Source organism: Balaenoptera borealis (assembly GCF_965194805.1).
Source record: "Balaenoptera borealis genome assembly, chromosome: 20".
Classification (NCBI taxonomy): Eukaryota; Metazoa; Chordata; class Mammalia; order Artiodactyla; family Balaenopteridae; genus Balaenoptera; species Balaenoptera borealis.
Window position 1 is genome coordinate 36881717 of NC_138879.1, and position 16219 is coordinate 36897935.

At 36.3% G+C, this 16219-nt stretch overlaps 1 protein-coding gene across 5 annotated transcripts in view; it reads left to right on the forward strand.

Annotated features, from left to right (window-relative positions):
* Positions 1 to 16219, forward strand: part of CLTC (clathrin heavy chain) — a 65680-nt gene that overhangs the window by 37129 nt on the left and 12332 nt on the right. For all 5 annotated transcript variants that reach the window (XM_082371953.1, XM_082371955.1, XM_082371951.1 and 2 more), the window contains exons 15-30: positions 3548 to 3673; positions 4622 to 4764; positions 6239 to 6473; positions 9690 to 9812; positions 10852 to 10997; positions 11225 to 11408; positions 11606 to 11798; positions 12248 to 12405; positions 12601 to 12765; positions 12893 to 13000; positions 13083 to 13250; positions 13389 to 13538; positions 13630 to 13761; positions 13878 to 13988; positions 14933 to 15103; positions 15490 to 15711. In XM_082371953.1, the coding sequence (XP_082228079.1) occupies positions 3548 to 3673; positions 4622 to 4764; positions 6239 to 6473; positions 9690 to 9812; positions 10852 to 10997; positions 11225 to 11408; positions 11606 to 11798; positions 12248 to 12405; positions 12601 to 12765; positions 12893 to 13000; positions 13083 to 13250; positions 13389 to 13538; positions 13630 to 13761; positions 13878 to 13988; positions 14933 to 15103; positions 15490 to 15711 (2535 nt within the window). The remainder of the gene's footprint in view (positions 1 to 3547; positions 3674 to 4621; positions 4765 to 6238; positions 6474 to 9689; positions 9813 to 10851; positions 10998 to 11224; positions 11409 to 11605; positions 11799 to 12247; positions 12406 to 12600; positions 12766 to 12892; positions 13001 to 13082; positions 13251 to 13388; positions 13539 to 13629; positions 13762 to 13877; positions 13989 to 14932; positions 15104 to 15489; positions 15712 to 16219) is intronic.

The following is a 16219-nucleotide window of genomic DNA, read 5'->3' on the forward strand; positions in this document are numbered from 1 at the left end:
TTTGTGAGGAAGATAAGACTTTAAAATTGGCAGTTGTTTACAAAAATAAGGAAAACTTCAGAACATTCAGATCCCCCCAAAATACATATTTACATACTTTACATTTATATTAAAAATATATTAAATGATTCCAGAGATTGTATATAAAGTTCTTAAGTATTTTTTTCTTCTGGAAGAATTTTAGATTGAAACTAAAACCAAAATGTTCATTGTGCAATTTAGTAGGAAAAAACAGGCTTTTCTTACTCCTACACTGATCATTTTTAGATAATCTATAGTTGTTTTAGCTGATTCTTCTTCTGAAGAACTTAATACCTAGATTAAATAGCTACACCCTTAGGTGTTTTAGTGTAATGATGTAGTTAAAGTGCTGAAGTTGCCCTATGTTTTAGATTAAAAGATAAACATTCCCCAAAAGTATAGCTTTATAATGTCTTGGCCATCATGAATATTCTGAGGAGCCTGGCTAGTATATGTTTGGACCCATGACTTCCTGGTGTCAGAAAAAAAATCCAAATGAGAAAGATTTGATACTCTGTGCTTGACTAGTGTACCCATAACACCAGTCCAGTTCCTCGTTTGCGTAACAGTACTATTTCCTTTTTTTAAAAATACTACCAGATCCACACTGATTTCTTTTTGTTTTCATTAAGCTCTCAGCTTTTATGCTTCAATTGTAATTTCTTGAGCATTGGGTTGTAATATTTGAGTTATCATATATATGTAAAGCAGGACTAAATTAACTGTTTTCACCTAATTATGATGATCTTGAGCTTCATAAAAAACCCTCTGGAAACTAGGATGTGACAGTCTTACATTGCTTAGCCCATGAGATCTAATTAGATGAGGAATCCCCCTCCACACTTGTGAATTGGATGCAAGTCTAATAGAGGAGAGTGGATGTGAATTATGGCCTTTTGAAAAGTCAGACCTGGTTCAAATTCCTTTTCTTTCTATAAAGCTGTTGACCTCAGGCCAGTTAACTAAGGTGCCTCAGCCTTGGTTTCTTCAACCACAAGCTGTATTTATCAAGTACCTTGTATGCCATAGGTGTTCAAGTGATAACCGTGGTTAATAAGCTGTGTTGGTGGGCCTTGGAAATAAGGTATTGTCAGACTTTCTAGCAGGCCAGTTTTGTTTCTTTTTGCTTTTAAGTTATTCCTGACTCCTTGAAGGAATTTTAATACCAGCCTGAGTTAGAGGAAAATACCTAGTCTCTTATCATTAAATAATCTGAGATGGGAGCTCAGTGCTAATATGCTACTATTGGATATTCAGCCTTTCACCCCAGTAATGAGAATGAACATACTAGACCATTTACTCACTTTCCTTATTGATCTGTAGTTTGTAGCGGCATGCTACATTTCATCATCACTGTTATTAAACTTCATTTTGGAGTTACTAGCTGTATTATAAGTGGTGTTGTATGTAAACTGTGATAATAAGAAAAATACTTCTCTGAATCTAATCTTGAACATTAGACAAGTGCCAATTACATGCTAACCACCAGGAATACAGAGATTGATAGACTATGAATTCTCCTTTAAAGTAGCCTGTTAAGCAGGATGAAATGGTGTCAGCATTATTTGGCTCGTGCCCTAACTTTGTGGAACTGTAGCCTTGCATAGAAAATGTAAAACTGTTCATCAGACCCATGCCTCTTGCTACCTTTGACCTTATTTTCCAGGTTTTGTTTCTTCACTGGCCTGCTTGCTACTCCTGGAACTCCCCAAACCCTCTCCTGCCCCAGGGCCTTTGCTTGTGCCCTTTCCCACTTTCCTCTCAGACCTTCATGACCTGCTCCCTTACCTTCTTTCAGATTTCCAATCAAATGTCATGAGAAAGGATGTCTCAGATTACCCTATCTAAAGTAAAATCTATTCCTGTTCCATCCTCACTTCCCCCTTATCTTGTTCTCTTTTTCTTTATAACACTAAGCATTGTCTCTTCCCACTAGAATGTAAGTCTCTTTGGGGAATGCTTACTTTGTTCCCTGCTATATCTCCAAACTTTATGTTTAAGAAAACCTGAATATGTTCATGTAATTGCAATTTTGATCCTGAAATCTCTAATCATAATACCTAAAGGGTAACCTTTAAATAAAAATTTAAAATATTAATAGCATTATTTTCATATATGAAATCATATGCAAATTTAGGTAATCAAGAAAGTATCCCAGTTTTTGTCTGCTTTTTTCAAATTTAAATTTTCTTTGTGAATACAAATAGTTGTCTTTTGCAGCAGAAATCTTAAACACCCACGCGTGAGACTAGAATACCTAAGTAATCTTAGATTACTTGCCAAGTATGTTTTCTCCCTAAGTGGTAAAATGCAGAAGGTAATATTTTATATGTATATTAAACAAGATAAAGAAGATTAGTGTGTTGATGTTCGTTTAGTAGGAAAAACTTGGCCTGCTAAAATCTTTTGCATAGGTAGATCGAACATTCCCTTTAGAAATGATTATAGCAGCTGTTAGTTTCCATGGTGCTAAATAATACTTGCTTTAGACTTTCCTTGATGTGAAAAATCTGCAGCTGGACTTCCACTTCAGATTTACAGCCATTTTGTTTTTTTTTTAATTCAGGATTTCTTACGACTCCAGATTTAGTTTAGTGTTCTCTGAACACTTCATAGACTAATTATAATTGTTTATAATTGGGTGACTTATAAGTGCTCGACTTAGGATTTATTCTAACCTTGCAAATAATGTTTTTTGTGGCTGTCATTGAGGAAAGTCCTGTCCTGCTTAGTTCTTCTTCTTCAGTAGACAATCCATAGAGGAATCATTTACTGAGGAATGTTTCACTGTGTATAAATGAATTCCTGATGGAAACTGTTGTTTTTTGTGCTGTACCTAATGTCTGTGGAATGTAACAGGACATGTATCAGGTAAATGCCCAGTACAGGTGTTACCTACCTGTCTATAACATCTATGTCAATCTGTAAGTAGGATTATAGCTTGGTATTTGTAATGGTAAAAGCAGTTGGCAATTTAAAGATGCTTGAAATGCTTTTTATCTTTTAAACCTTTTTTTTTTTTTTAATAGAAACATGTGGTATATTTAAATTCATGGCCATCACTATCATGCTACTCCTTGTAGGCTTTATTATAATAGTGTTAGAAGACGGCCATATAGATTGGAATGGGGAGGGGTAAAAAAACAAGTCATCAGTTTGAAACAAATGTGAGCCAATATGCCTAATTTTGACAGTGTGACTATAGCTCTTAAATCAACTACAAATTCAGTTGTTACTATTAATGAAAGTCCCAGTGTGATGATTTTATATCCTGAGTGCCACTGATGGCTCACAAATCTTGTTACTTTATTTTGTAAAGGATTATATGTGGGAAGGCCCTGGTATTTTGCTGTGACTCTAGGTATTACTTCATAAAAATTTATGGAAACTGGGTTGGGCACTTCTAAGAATAGCCAAGTTTATGTGAGCCTCTCCCACAAGTGTAGAACAGATTCTCATATTTTACATTGATAACCTCAAAGAAGAAGAAAATTAAGGTTTCCTTTTTTTTTTTTTTTTTCCCCAGGAAGCAAAGCTAACAGATCAGTTACCACTTATCATTGTGTGTGATCGATTTGACTTTGTCCATGATTTGGTGCTCTATTTATATAGAAATAATCTTCAAAAGTATATAGAGATATATGTACAGAAGGTAAGTAATACTTAGATAACTTTAAAATATAATCTTGTAGATTTTACTTCTCACACTGGAAATCTTCATCCTTTTGAAACTCTGTGTCCAGTAAGAGTGGTCTGCTACAATGGCTTTCAACTTTTTTTTTCCAGCAGAATCCTTTCTTTGGTTAAAATTTTTTTTTTTTTTAATATTTATTTATTTATTTATTTTTGGCTGTGTTGGGTCTTCGTTTCTGTGCGAGGGCGTTCTCCAGTTGAGGTGAGCGGGGGGCCACTCTTCATTGCGGTGCGCGGGCCTCTCACTATCGCGGCCTCTCTTGTTGCGGAGCACAGGCTCCAGACGCGCAGGCTCAGCAGTTGTGGCTCACGGGCCCAGCTGCTCCGCGGCATGTGGGATCTTCCCAGACCAGGGCTCGAACCCGTGTCCCCTGCATTGGCAGGCAGACTCTCAACCACTGCGCCACCAGGGAAGCCCTCTTTGGTTAAAATTTTACATGCATTCCAAGTAGGTAAAACAAAACAGAGCTGCTGTAGTTGAAAAAATTGAGTGGCCTACACCCTACTTATTTGATAGCCCCTGAGGTATCCATGTGGAGGCCATAGGCTGCAAAGCATAGTATTAAAACCATCTTAAATAAAGATATTAGAAACTTTACCTTCTAACTCCAGAAATAGAAAGGCAGTTTTGCTATGATGGAGGCCTTTTTACCAGATAATGTTTTCACAGTCATTCTGTGACTGTAGCTTCTTTGGACTTATTTGTCCTTTGGAGCAATGCTGAAGTAATTAATTAACCAAGGCAGACTTCCTGCTAAATTTCTTTGTCTAGTTGTAAATTTAGACTCAGTTTATTACTGAATTTTAAAACCGAGCTTGAAGAGGGAAATGAGTTTTATTTTTTAAAACTCCTTTTGGTTTTGCTTATTAGTAACGTAATGACATTCTTCTCTTTTTTAAACCATAGGTGAATCCAAGTCGACTTCCTGTGGTTATTGGAGGATTACTTGATGTTGATTGCTCTGAAGATGTCATTAAAAACTTGATTCTTGTTGTAAGAGGTCAATTCTCTACTGATGAGCTTGTCGCTGAGGTTGAAAAAAGAAACAGGTGTAGTACTGTTTTAATCTTCATAACTGAAGATAAATTATTAGTCTCTTCTAGCTTGGTAATGAATAGAAGTATAACCTGTCAGTTGCCTAAAAGCTACTCAGTAACTCATGGACCTTAATTCCCTGGAGATACCTAATTTAGAAGTGATAAGCTAGCTGTAGCTTGCTCTATTTCTGAAAAAAAATCTGTTTTCTGAACTATTACAGATGTCATATAGAATATCTGTTAATCTAGTTGATCACCTTCTTTGCATGTTTATACACAGAGTCAAACCACGTAGCTATATGTTTTTAATGTAAACTATGTAAAAAGCCTCCTTTTGGTTAGGTATGATACCACCATATTTAATAACTAATTCTTCTCTGATAAATTCTTCTCAAGCATGACAAAAGAGTTCCCTGTGTAACTCTGGGTTAAACTCATTTTTAAGTTGAACCTTGATATGATAATATGAATTATGAATTTCCAGTAAAGGAGAACATAGTGTGAGTGCTTCTAATACTTATACCATGAAGTCCTTTTTTAGCTGGGACATTTTGTGTTCAGAAAGTGCTGACGTAGTAAATGAGGTTAGTGGGTTGGTATAATAGTAGGAGGTTGGTATAATAGTAGGAGGTTACTCTAGCTATGAAAAGATTATCAAGAATGGGGTTTAATTTTAACCTGAGGTGGTACAGGTGTTCTGTTAATGGTGTTCATAGAATTTATATCTGAATGTTTCAAACATTCAGAAAATGTTTGAGAAATTCTGCAGTTAAGGACAATGGAGATGTAGAATATAATACTGATTTTTATAAAGCTTGAGACTAAAGTGATTATAGGTTGTAACAATTTTGTTATTTAAATCATGGTAAAAGAGTGTTGGTCATCTGGACCATTGAAATATAAGCTATAACTTAGCAAAACCATGGCCCTTGGTGGAGTGATTGTATGACTGCTAGAGGTATTAAAGCTAGAGCTTCTAAAGCTACCAGATTTTGTTCCCAGTATATATTTAGGGTACTGTTTCTTTTGGCTTTAGGTAATGTTGTATGTTACTTGCGTTAAAATTGAAAGGAACCTCAGATAATCAGGCCTATTTTTTCATACCACATCTCTGTCCTACTCCTAAACAAAATTTATCTGAAGTCCAGCCATTTTGTCCAGTTTTAAGAACAATCTATGAATCTATAATCTTTTTTTTTCTATATCCTGTCTAGATAATGTAGCAGATAGATCTGGGAGAGTATGAAAGACAGTCTTATATATACCCTCTGTGTAATCTTGGGCAAATCATTTAACCATCTCCAAGTCTTAGTTTCGTAATTTGTAGTAGGCGTGTTGAGAATTCAAAATAGTGTATGGGAAAGTACATTATAGACCGTAAGGTACTTACGTAGTGTGTCAAGAATGTGCTATTTATAATATAATATGTGTATATGTGGGGTTTTTCTGTGTGTTTCTTTTCCTTTTTTTAAATTTTTTTTACTAGATTGAAACTGCTTCTGCCTTGGCTGGAGGCTAGAATTCATGAGGGCTGTGAAGAGCCTGCTACTCACAATGCTTTAGCCAAAATCTACATAGACAGTAATAACAACCCAGAGCGATTTCTTCGGGAAAATCCTTATTATGACAGTCGTGTTGTTGGAAAGTATTGTGAGAAGAGAGATCCACATCTAGCCTGTGTTGCTTATGAACGTGGCCAGTGTGATCTGGAACTTATTAATGTGAGTACTGCTAGCTGAACGTGTACATAGAAGGCTGCATTTTGTTTTGTTTTGTTTTTCAAAATAAATTTTTTAATTTATTTTTGGCTGCGTTGGGTCGTCGTTGCTGCCCGGGCTTCCTCTAGTTGCTGCGAGCGGTGCTGCTCTTCGTTGCGGTGCGCAGGCTCTAGGCGCACAGGCTTCAGTAGTTGTGGCACGTGGGCTCAGTAGTTGTGGCTCGCGGGCTCTAGAGCACAGGCTCAGTAGTTGTGGCGCACGGGCTTAGTTGCTCTGCGGCATGTGGGATCTTCCCGGACCAGGGATCGAATCCATGTCCCCTACATTGGCAGGTGGGCTCTTAACCACTGTGCCACCAGGGAAGCCCAAGACTGCGTTTTTTAAAAACCTGTTATATCATGTTGGATTAGTGAATTTTGCGAGTTTCAGAGTGGTTTTAGGTAATACGGAGCATCTTTGGAAGATACGTACTTTTTTTAAAATACTTTGCTGATAATTATGAACTTAAACTGGCCAAAGTAGTTGATTAAGCTTATATTCACCCATTAACATTTAACCCCACTAGTTTTATCACTTATGTTCTCATACACTCATATGTATACACACACATATATGTATATATGTTTATATATATGTGTATGTATGTACAGACACATCTAAATTTTTAATCATATGAGAATAAATTGCATACCTCATGGCCTTATACCTCTTTGTTGTGTATTTATTAAGAATAAGGGGCTTCCCTGGTGGCGCAGTGATTGAGAGTCCGCCTGCCAATGCAGGGGACACGGGTTCGAGCCCTGGTCTGGGAAGATCCCACATGCCGCGGAGCAGCTAGGCCCGTGAGCCACAATTACTGAGCCTGCGCGTCTGGAGCCTGTGCTCCGCAACAAGAGAGGCCGCGATAGTGAGAGGCCCGCGCACCGCGATGAAGAGTGGTCCCCACTTGCCTCAACTAGAGAGAGCCCTCGCACAGACACGAAGACCTAACACAGCCATAAATAAAATAAGTAAATAAATAAGAAAAATAAAATAAAATAAGGAAAAAAATTGATATTAAAAAAAAAAAAGAATAAGGATATTCTCTTTCATAACCACATTGTAGATGGCAACCTCAGTCAGTCTGACACCAGTAGAATACTTTTTACAGTCTGTTTTATTCCAGTTTTGTCAATTGACCCAATAATGTCCTTTAAAAGAAATTTTTTCCCTCCAGTCTAGGATTACATATTGCGTGTAGTTGTCATATCTATCTTGTCTCTTTTAATCCGAAACAATTCTTCACACTTTCTTTGTCTTTTATTGACAGACATAATTGTAAAAATAGTCTTTTTCTCTATTTGTAACTTTTTATTGAGGTAAAATTCACATTACATTAACCATTTGAAAGTGAACAATTCAGTGGCAGTTAGTACATTTACAGTGTTGTGTGATCACTACACCTCTCTCTAGTTCCAAGTTTTCATCACCACATGAGGAAGTCCAGTACTCAGTAAGCAGTTGCTCCACATTCCCTGCCTCCTTGCAGCCCCTGACAACCTCCAAACTGCCTTCCGTCTGCATGGATTCACCTATTCTGTATATTTCTTATAAATGAAGTCTTTTTTAAAAAAATAGAATGTTCTTCGCTTTGAGTTTCTCTTATCGTTCCTCCTGATTAGATTTAGATTGTACGTTTCCATCCAAAATTTACTACTTAAGTGATGTTTTGTTTTTCTCATGCTGTACCATGCAGAAGCACCTAATTAATGTCCTCTTGTCCTTCATTTTGGGGGTCACTTTTTATCAAGTTGTCAATTTCTCCTATTGTATAAATATATTTCCCCTTGCAGATATATTTCCCCTTGCAGATATTAAGTAGTTTGTGAAGAGACATTTAAGACAATGCGAGTATCCTACTGTGTGTGTGTGTGTGTGTGTGTGTGTGTGTGTGTGTGTGTGTGTGTGTGTGTGTGTGTGCACGTATGTATGGCTCCCCTGCCCCCCAGTTTTGAATCTATTGATTCTTTTTTTTTTTTTTTTAATTAATTTATTTATTTATATTTATTTTTGGCTGTGTTGGGTCTTTGTTGCTGTGCGAGGGCTTTCTCTAGTTGCGGCAAGCGGGGGCCACTCTTCATCGCGGTGCGCGGGCCTCTCACTGTCGCGGCCTCTCTTGTTGCGGAGCACAGGCTCCAGACGCGCAGGCTCAGTAGTTGTGGCTCACGGGCTTAGTCGCTCCGTGGCATGTGGGATCTTCCCAGACCAGGGCTTGAACCCGTGTCCCCTGCATTGGCAGGCAGATTCCTAACCACTGCGCCACCAGGGAAGCCCCGAATCTATTGATTCTTATTCAACCATTCTTAATGTGTTGGTTGCAAAATAACAATTTTCCAACTTTATCCCTTTCTCCACATTTATCAGTCAGCATGCATATATTCGTGCACTCATGAGTTCTGTGGGTTGTAATCCATTGTTTTGATTTTCAAATTACTCCAGTTTTGACTGATAAAAACCCTATCAACCTGCCTCTCATGACTTTGTGTCGTGTTCTCATTGCTCTCGGAGCACTCTTTGTTTCTTGGCCCAACAAGTTATATACTATGCTCATTTTATACCCTCCCCAGCCCTGGATCATTCATTTTTCTGGGGAACTTTGATCCCTTTTAGTGGGGAGTACCATTAGAAACCCAGATCTAGGCTCTAGGTATATTTCCTTCTAGGGTCTTTCAGTGGTCAGAGCTAGGAAATAATGCATCTATGTACATACACATTCATATATGAATATATGTATGCATATACACATGGGAAAATAAACACACAAGAATAGCTGGTAAAACACTGAAAAGAAAGCTATGAAGGTGCACTAGCCCTACCAGTTATTAAAGCACATTACAGAGCCTCTATAATTAAAACTTGGCATCCTGGTGCATGAATAGATAGTCCGGTAGAGTAGAATATGAAGTCCAAATATAGATCCCACATCAGGGTGCTTTTTAAAAGCCTCCAAAAATTAATAAGTATGTTTTTTCTGTTGATTGAATTTTAATAAGAAAAATATGGTTGTGACCTATTAAAGATACATGTAAAAGTAATGGATTTTTGTTTTTGCTATAAAAAAATAAACAGGGTATAATGATAGGAAATACCCTTTTTAAAGTCAGAAAAGAAAAAAGTAAAATCAGTCTATAAAAAGGTTTTATCTTTTACCATGAAATTAATCTTTAATATCTCATTTAGGTTTGCAATGAGAATTCCCTCTTCAAAAGTCTTTCCCGCTATCTGGTACGGCGAAAGGATCCAGAACTGTGGGGTAGTGTGCTGCTGGAAAGCAATCCTTACAGGAGACCCCTCATTGATCAGGTAAAACTGGCAAATGTGTTTAAGGCTCATCTTTTTAACTATGAGTAAAACCTTTTGCCTCATCATATACCAAATATACTCAAATGGATCATATTTAACTATGAGAGATGACAGTAAAAAGTAGAAGAAAATAAAAATTGTACTAAAATGTATATATATCATAAATGTTAACAAAAGTGAAATATATCTTCTCCAAGAAAATATATCCCGAAAGAGAGAATTTAATTATATAAGACTCCCTTAATTCATCATAGTTAAAAGGATAACAGTAAATTAAACATTTAATAAAATGGGTAAGAATTGCGATTTATTAATACCTGAGAAGTGACTCAGTTGATTAGAAACATTCAAGACAATGGTAAATCAGCAAAGGATAAGAATTCGTGAGAAAATACAAATGACCTAGTGGGTAAATGTTAAATAAATCTCAATAGGGTAAGCATAGACCTGCAAAGGAGATGCGGGTTTATATCTATATAAAAATTGAAAACATTTTTGAAAACCTTAAAAATTGAGGGTTGTTAATAATGGTTCTTAAAATGTTGGTAGAAGTATAAATATAGAAGAGAATAAATTGAAGAATATTAATTTTTCATTCTTAGGAAGCATTTCTAAGGAAAATTTCCAAGTTAATACAAAGCTTCCTAGAAAAAATGTTCATTGGTGCATCTGGGAACTATGCAAATAGCCAAAAATAGAGGAATTACTGAGTATATAATGCCACATCTGTATGGTTGAATTGTATGTAACCATTAAAGTGATAATGAGGAGTGGTTATTACGGATAATATTTTAATCAGGGAAAAGATAGAAATTATGTAATTAGGGTGATTTTTTTTTCAAGAGAATGAAAGTATACATGTTACAGGTATATGTGGATTTATGTAAAAAGACCTTTGGGTGGTAAATTTAAAGGTATTTTATCTCGTTCCTTCTTCTCTGCCTATTTCATTTTCTACTGGGGCCAGCTTATTCTTATTAGATAATATCATCAAAACCACCTTGACTCTCAGTACTTATTCCCTGTATATCCTCTGCAGGTTGTACAGACAGCCTTGTCTGAGACTCAGGACCCTGAAGAAGTGTCAGTAACTGTCAAGGCTTTTATGACTGCAGACCTTCCTAATGAACTCATTGAACTGCTGGAGAAAATTGTCCTTGATAACTCTGTATTCAGTGAACACAGGTATCCTGTGAAGAGGGGTCTATTGGCTCTTTAGAGTTAGTCTTTATAGCCTGTCAGTTTGGAGAAGGAACAGAGACAAAGATTAGAGAATGTTGTCTAAATTCTCACTTTTCTAATACCCTCTTATCACCCTACCTCCTGAGGCGAAATACTCTTTAGCTGCAGTGTTTATTCTTTATGACTAATGAGCTTTTCCAACATTGCATTCAAATCTTTCTTTCTTAAAGGAATCTGCAAAACCTCCTCATCCTCACTGCAATCAAGGCTGACCGTACCCGTGTTATGGAATATATTAACCGCCTGGATAATTATGATGCCCCAGATATTGCCAATATCGCCATCAGCAATGAGCTGTTTGAAGAAGCATTTGCCATTTTTCGGAAATTTGACGTCAATACTTCAGCAGTGCAGGTAAATCTACAGATTACCTGAGTTGATTTACTAAATATAATACCTTCTCTTGATTCAATGTATGTATTGTCCTGTGAGAATGGGCATAATTTATTGCTGTGGCAATAGAAGAGCAATAAAATCCTAACCGTTTAAGTGTAATTGCTGTGTGGTAAGATTCATTGTACTGTAACTCTGATTAAAAATTGGTTGCCTAGGTCTTGATCGAACATATTGGAAACTTAGATCGGGCATATGAGTTTGCTGAACGCTGCAATGAACCTGCCGTCTGGAGTCAGCTTGCAAAAGCCCAGCTGCAGAAAGGAATGGTGAAAGAAGCCATTGATTCTTACATCAAAGCAGATGATCCTTCATCCTACATGGAAGTTGTTCAGGCTGCCAATACTAGTGGTATGACTTCTCACTTTTATGTGTTTGCCACCTCAGAAAATGTACCTAAGCTAAGCATTAAGTTATATGTCTGTTCTGTATTAAGTAGGAGTTAGAGACTGCATGGCTGTTTGCCCTCCGTCTTAGTTCAGATAAAGAGAGTCTGTGTTTTGTGAATTTAAAAGCTCCATGGGGAAGTTTAATTTTCTGTTTCGAAGTCTCAAAATTCTCATCTGTCTCTAATCCGATAACTTTAAGGTAAAAGGGGATTCAGCTATTCATTTGGTCAGTAATAATACAGAGGCATAATAGAAATTTCACTATTTTGATGCCTTTCACTGTTTGTATTTGTTATTCTCTATACTGTCTCTTTGAAAGGGAAATTAATAGCAATTCTCATTTGCTTCAGTGAAAAGATAAATGTTGGTATGTTAGTGTTTGGATTTACTTACTTATTTTTCTATACCTAGGAAACTGGGAAGAACTGGTGAAGTACTTGCAGATGGCCCGTAAGAAGGCTCGTGAATCCTATGTGGAGACAGAATTGATATTTGCACTGGCTAAAACAAACCGCCTTGCAGAGTTAGAAGAGTTCATCAATGGGCCAAATAACGCTCATATCCAGCAAGTGGGTTTCCTGTTCCGATTTTTTTTTTTAGGAGTGTAAAAATAGTTGAGCAGCTTCATTAGCTTAGTAGGATCAACAAGTGGCATCTGAAAGTTTCTAAGGAAAAATATTGTTTCTTAGTATTAAATTGAGTTGTAACTTTGGAAAGAAGATTGAGTTTAGGCTTACTGAAAATGGTTTTTGTTTTTTTTTCAGGTTGGTGACCGCTGTTATGATGAAAAAATGTATGATGCTGCTAAGTTGTTGTACAATAATGTTTCCAATTTTGGACGCTTGGCATCTACTCTGGTTCACCTGGGTGAATATCAGGCAGCTGTTGATGGAGCTAGGAAAGCTAACAGTACTCGAACATGGAAAGAGGTAATCTAAACAACAGTTTGAGTAAAGAATTAAGATGCTATTTAGGAATGTTCTTTAAACTGATTAATTGAGTTAACCAGCCATGTTTACACTTGAGTTCACATAATTGCAATTTTTTAAATTGTAGGTCTGCTTTGCCTGTGTAGATGGGAAAGAGTTCCGTCTCGCTCAAATGTGTGGGCTTCATATTGTAGTACATGCAGATGAATTGGAGGAACTTATCAACTACTATCAGGTAATGAACTGAGTCTTTTGTATTAACTGAGATCTTTTGCCACAGATATTCTTGTCTTTAATTGCATTTTTCTCTTATTTAGGATCGTGGATATTTTGAAGAGCTGATAACCATGTTGGAAGCAGCACTGGGACTTGAGCGAGCTCATATGGGGATGTTCACCGAATTAGCTATTCTGTATTCTAAGTTTAAGCCACAGAAAATGAGGGAGCACCTGGAGCTCTTCTGGTCCAGAGTGAATATTCCTAAGGTAACCAACCTTTAATTGTAAGGCAACTCTATAGCTAAAACTAATACTTGAATTTTAATTAAAAAAAAAGGTTTTTTTGCTATTAATTAGAATTAGAGACCCATATCGATCTAAAGCACTTAAATCTTTCTTATGCAGGTGCTAAGAGCTGCAGAACAAGCTCACCTTTGGGCAGAATTGGTGTTTTTGTATGACAAGTACGAAGAATATGATAATGCCATAATTACCATGATGAATCATCCGACTGATGCGTGGAAAGAAGGGCAGTTCAAAGATATCATTACCAAGGTGTGTACCTTCTTCAGAAGAGAAAGTCTTCAGAAAGAGAAAGCTCATTAGGAAGTAACTCTACCTCATGTATGGATTTTTGCTGTTTTAGGTTGCCAATGTGGAACTATACTACAGAGCAATACAATTCTACTTAGAATTCAAGCCACTGTTGTTAAATGATTTGCTGATGGTGCTGTCTCCACGGTTGGATCATACTCGTGCAGTCAATTATTTCAGCAAGGTAATAATTTTTAAAACCTCAGAACTTCATAGCAAGGAGCTAAGACATTCTTGGATAACTTTTGTCCATGAAACTTTAGCAATGTACTACATTTGTAACAAACTCTTATTTTAAAGGTTAAACAGCTACCACTGGTGAAACCATATTTGCGTTCAGTCCAGAACCACAACAACAAATCTGTGAATGAATCACTGAACAACCTCTTTATTACAGAAGAAGATTATCAGGTAAAACTTTTTGGTTCTTTCATGTATTCTCAAAACTCAGGTTATCATTGAGTTGTAAAGTTGGTATGTTCTGCAGTAAAAAAAAAAAAAAGGCCCATCATCCCTTAGGACTGTAAATAGTAGGTGCTTGAGTGCCACGGATCTAAATTTAGTGAAGTTTTCAGGATTGGTAAATCTGATGTCTCCTAATTAAATGCCAAGTTTGCAGAATTCTGCTTAGATCTTGTCCAAGTTAATGCTTTAGACAAATACCTAATATCTAGACTGTAGATTGAGTTGAAAAAGTTTTTGAGCTCTTAAACTAGTCCATAAAACTTACACAGTATTAACTCTTTTAGTCACTCTTTTTCTTGCCCAAGAGCATATTAGTACTGTCTTTTAGTAAACTTTCCCTTGTGAAGGATTTTGCAAAAACAAAATTAAAGTTAAGATTAAGCTAGTTGCCTTTGTCTTTCTCTTACTGTCAACATGGTTTTCTTTCAGTCTCAGATCCCATGCTGATCTCTATGACTGAATATCATGTTGAGTTGTATCAGGAGTTTACCTAGAGCATAAAATCTTACCCTCCAAATTACAAATCCCTCCAATTTCATAACCATTCAAGTTAGTCCTTGATACTGAAAACTTTGGAGAAAAAAATTGTACCTTTAGAAATTTTATAGTGCCTTGAAGGACTTTATTGTTAAACAGTTAGATTGAGGAATGTTGATACTTGTTCATATTACAACTTTGTGGTTTGATTCTTGAATCTAGGCTGTCATATTACAATAACGGCTCATTGATCAAGTCATATTATACATATATATCATGTAAGATATTGATCATATTACATACAGTCAGTCATATACAATAATGGCTCATTGATCAAGAATGATGGGACATAAAATTTAAACTAAAATGAAATACTGGTTTGGCATTTGAATGGCTTTGTTTTATTTTTTAAGGCTCTGCGAACATCGATAGATGCTTATGACAACTTTGACAATATCTCGCTTGCTCAGCGTTTGGAAAAACATGAACTCATTGAATTCAGAAGAATTGCTGCTTATCTCTTCAAAGGCAACAATCGCTGGAAACAGAGTGTGGAGCTGTGCAAGAAAGATAGCCTGTACAAGGTGAATAAAGTTGGTGGGGGTGGGGCTCTTAAGGCAAATACTAGATGATCTGTGTTAACCCTGGAATGGTATATTATAAGGGGTTATGGCCTATAAAAGTATTAGTTTTTGCAAGTATGAGAACTGCCTTTAAGCTCCTGCTTGAGGAGATGATAATTTAGTCGACTTCTTGATTCTGGAGCCTGTCTTCTGTTTATGTCAAACGTCTCTCTGTTTTAAAAAAAAAAAAAAAAAAGAAAAGCTTTACCCTGTCTTTTCCTTTTCTTTCAGGAAATCCTTAATTTAAATGATATAACTGTGAGGTTTTTTTCCCCATTGTATTACTTAGTTTACCAGTTCAGTGTATTTGAATTTAATGTTTGACCTTCATCCTTTCCTTTAAATAGGATGCAATGCAGTATGCCTCTGAATCTAAAGATACTGAGTTGGCTGAAGAACTCCTACAGTGGTTTTTGCAGGAAGAAAAAAGAGAGTGCTTTGGAGCTTGTCTCTTTACTTGTTACGATCTTTTAAGGCCAGATGTTGTCCTGGAAACTGCATGGAGGCACAATATCATGGATTTTGCCATGCCCTATTTCATCCAGGTCATGAAGGAATACTTGACAAAGGTAATGGCACCTCTGAGAACTAATTATCTTGAGGATATGTAAAATTCCATGTACAGACTTTGTTTCAAATGTTTTTTTCTCTAGTAGAAGTAATTTAGTTGATCATAAAATATTCCTATCCTCCAGTAATTTTTAACATCTGACAAATGACATTGAATGGAAAGGGAACTCAAACATAACTTGTCAGAATGTTTACCCTCAGACTACCTCAGAATGTATTTCTGAGGGGCGAACAGTATTATGTCCATGTTGTATGGGTTTTTTTTTTTAACGTTTGATAGAAACCTTTTTGTCAAAATAATGTCTTCCTCAAATCAATTCTTGTAACTCAGACGACCATAACGTAGTAGTGTAGATTCCCTTCTATTTGGTTGGTTGTTGACTTTAATATGTATGTCTGTTTCCCCTAGGGAAGCTACACCTATATTCTTAATACCCTGTTAATCTTCTCAATATTTTGATAGCTTAACCCCTTATTTAAAAGTATTGTAGGAGGTTAACAATTAAT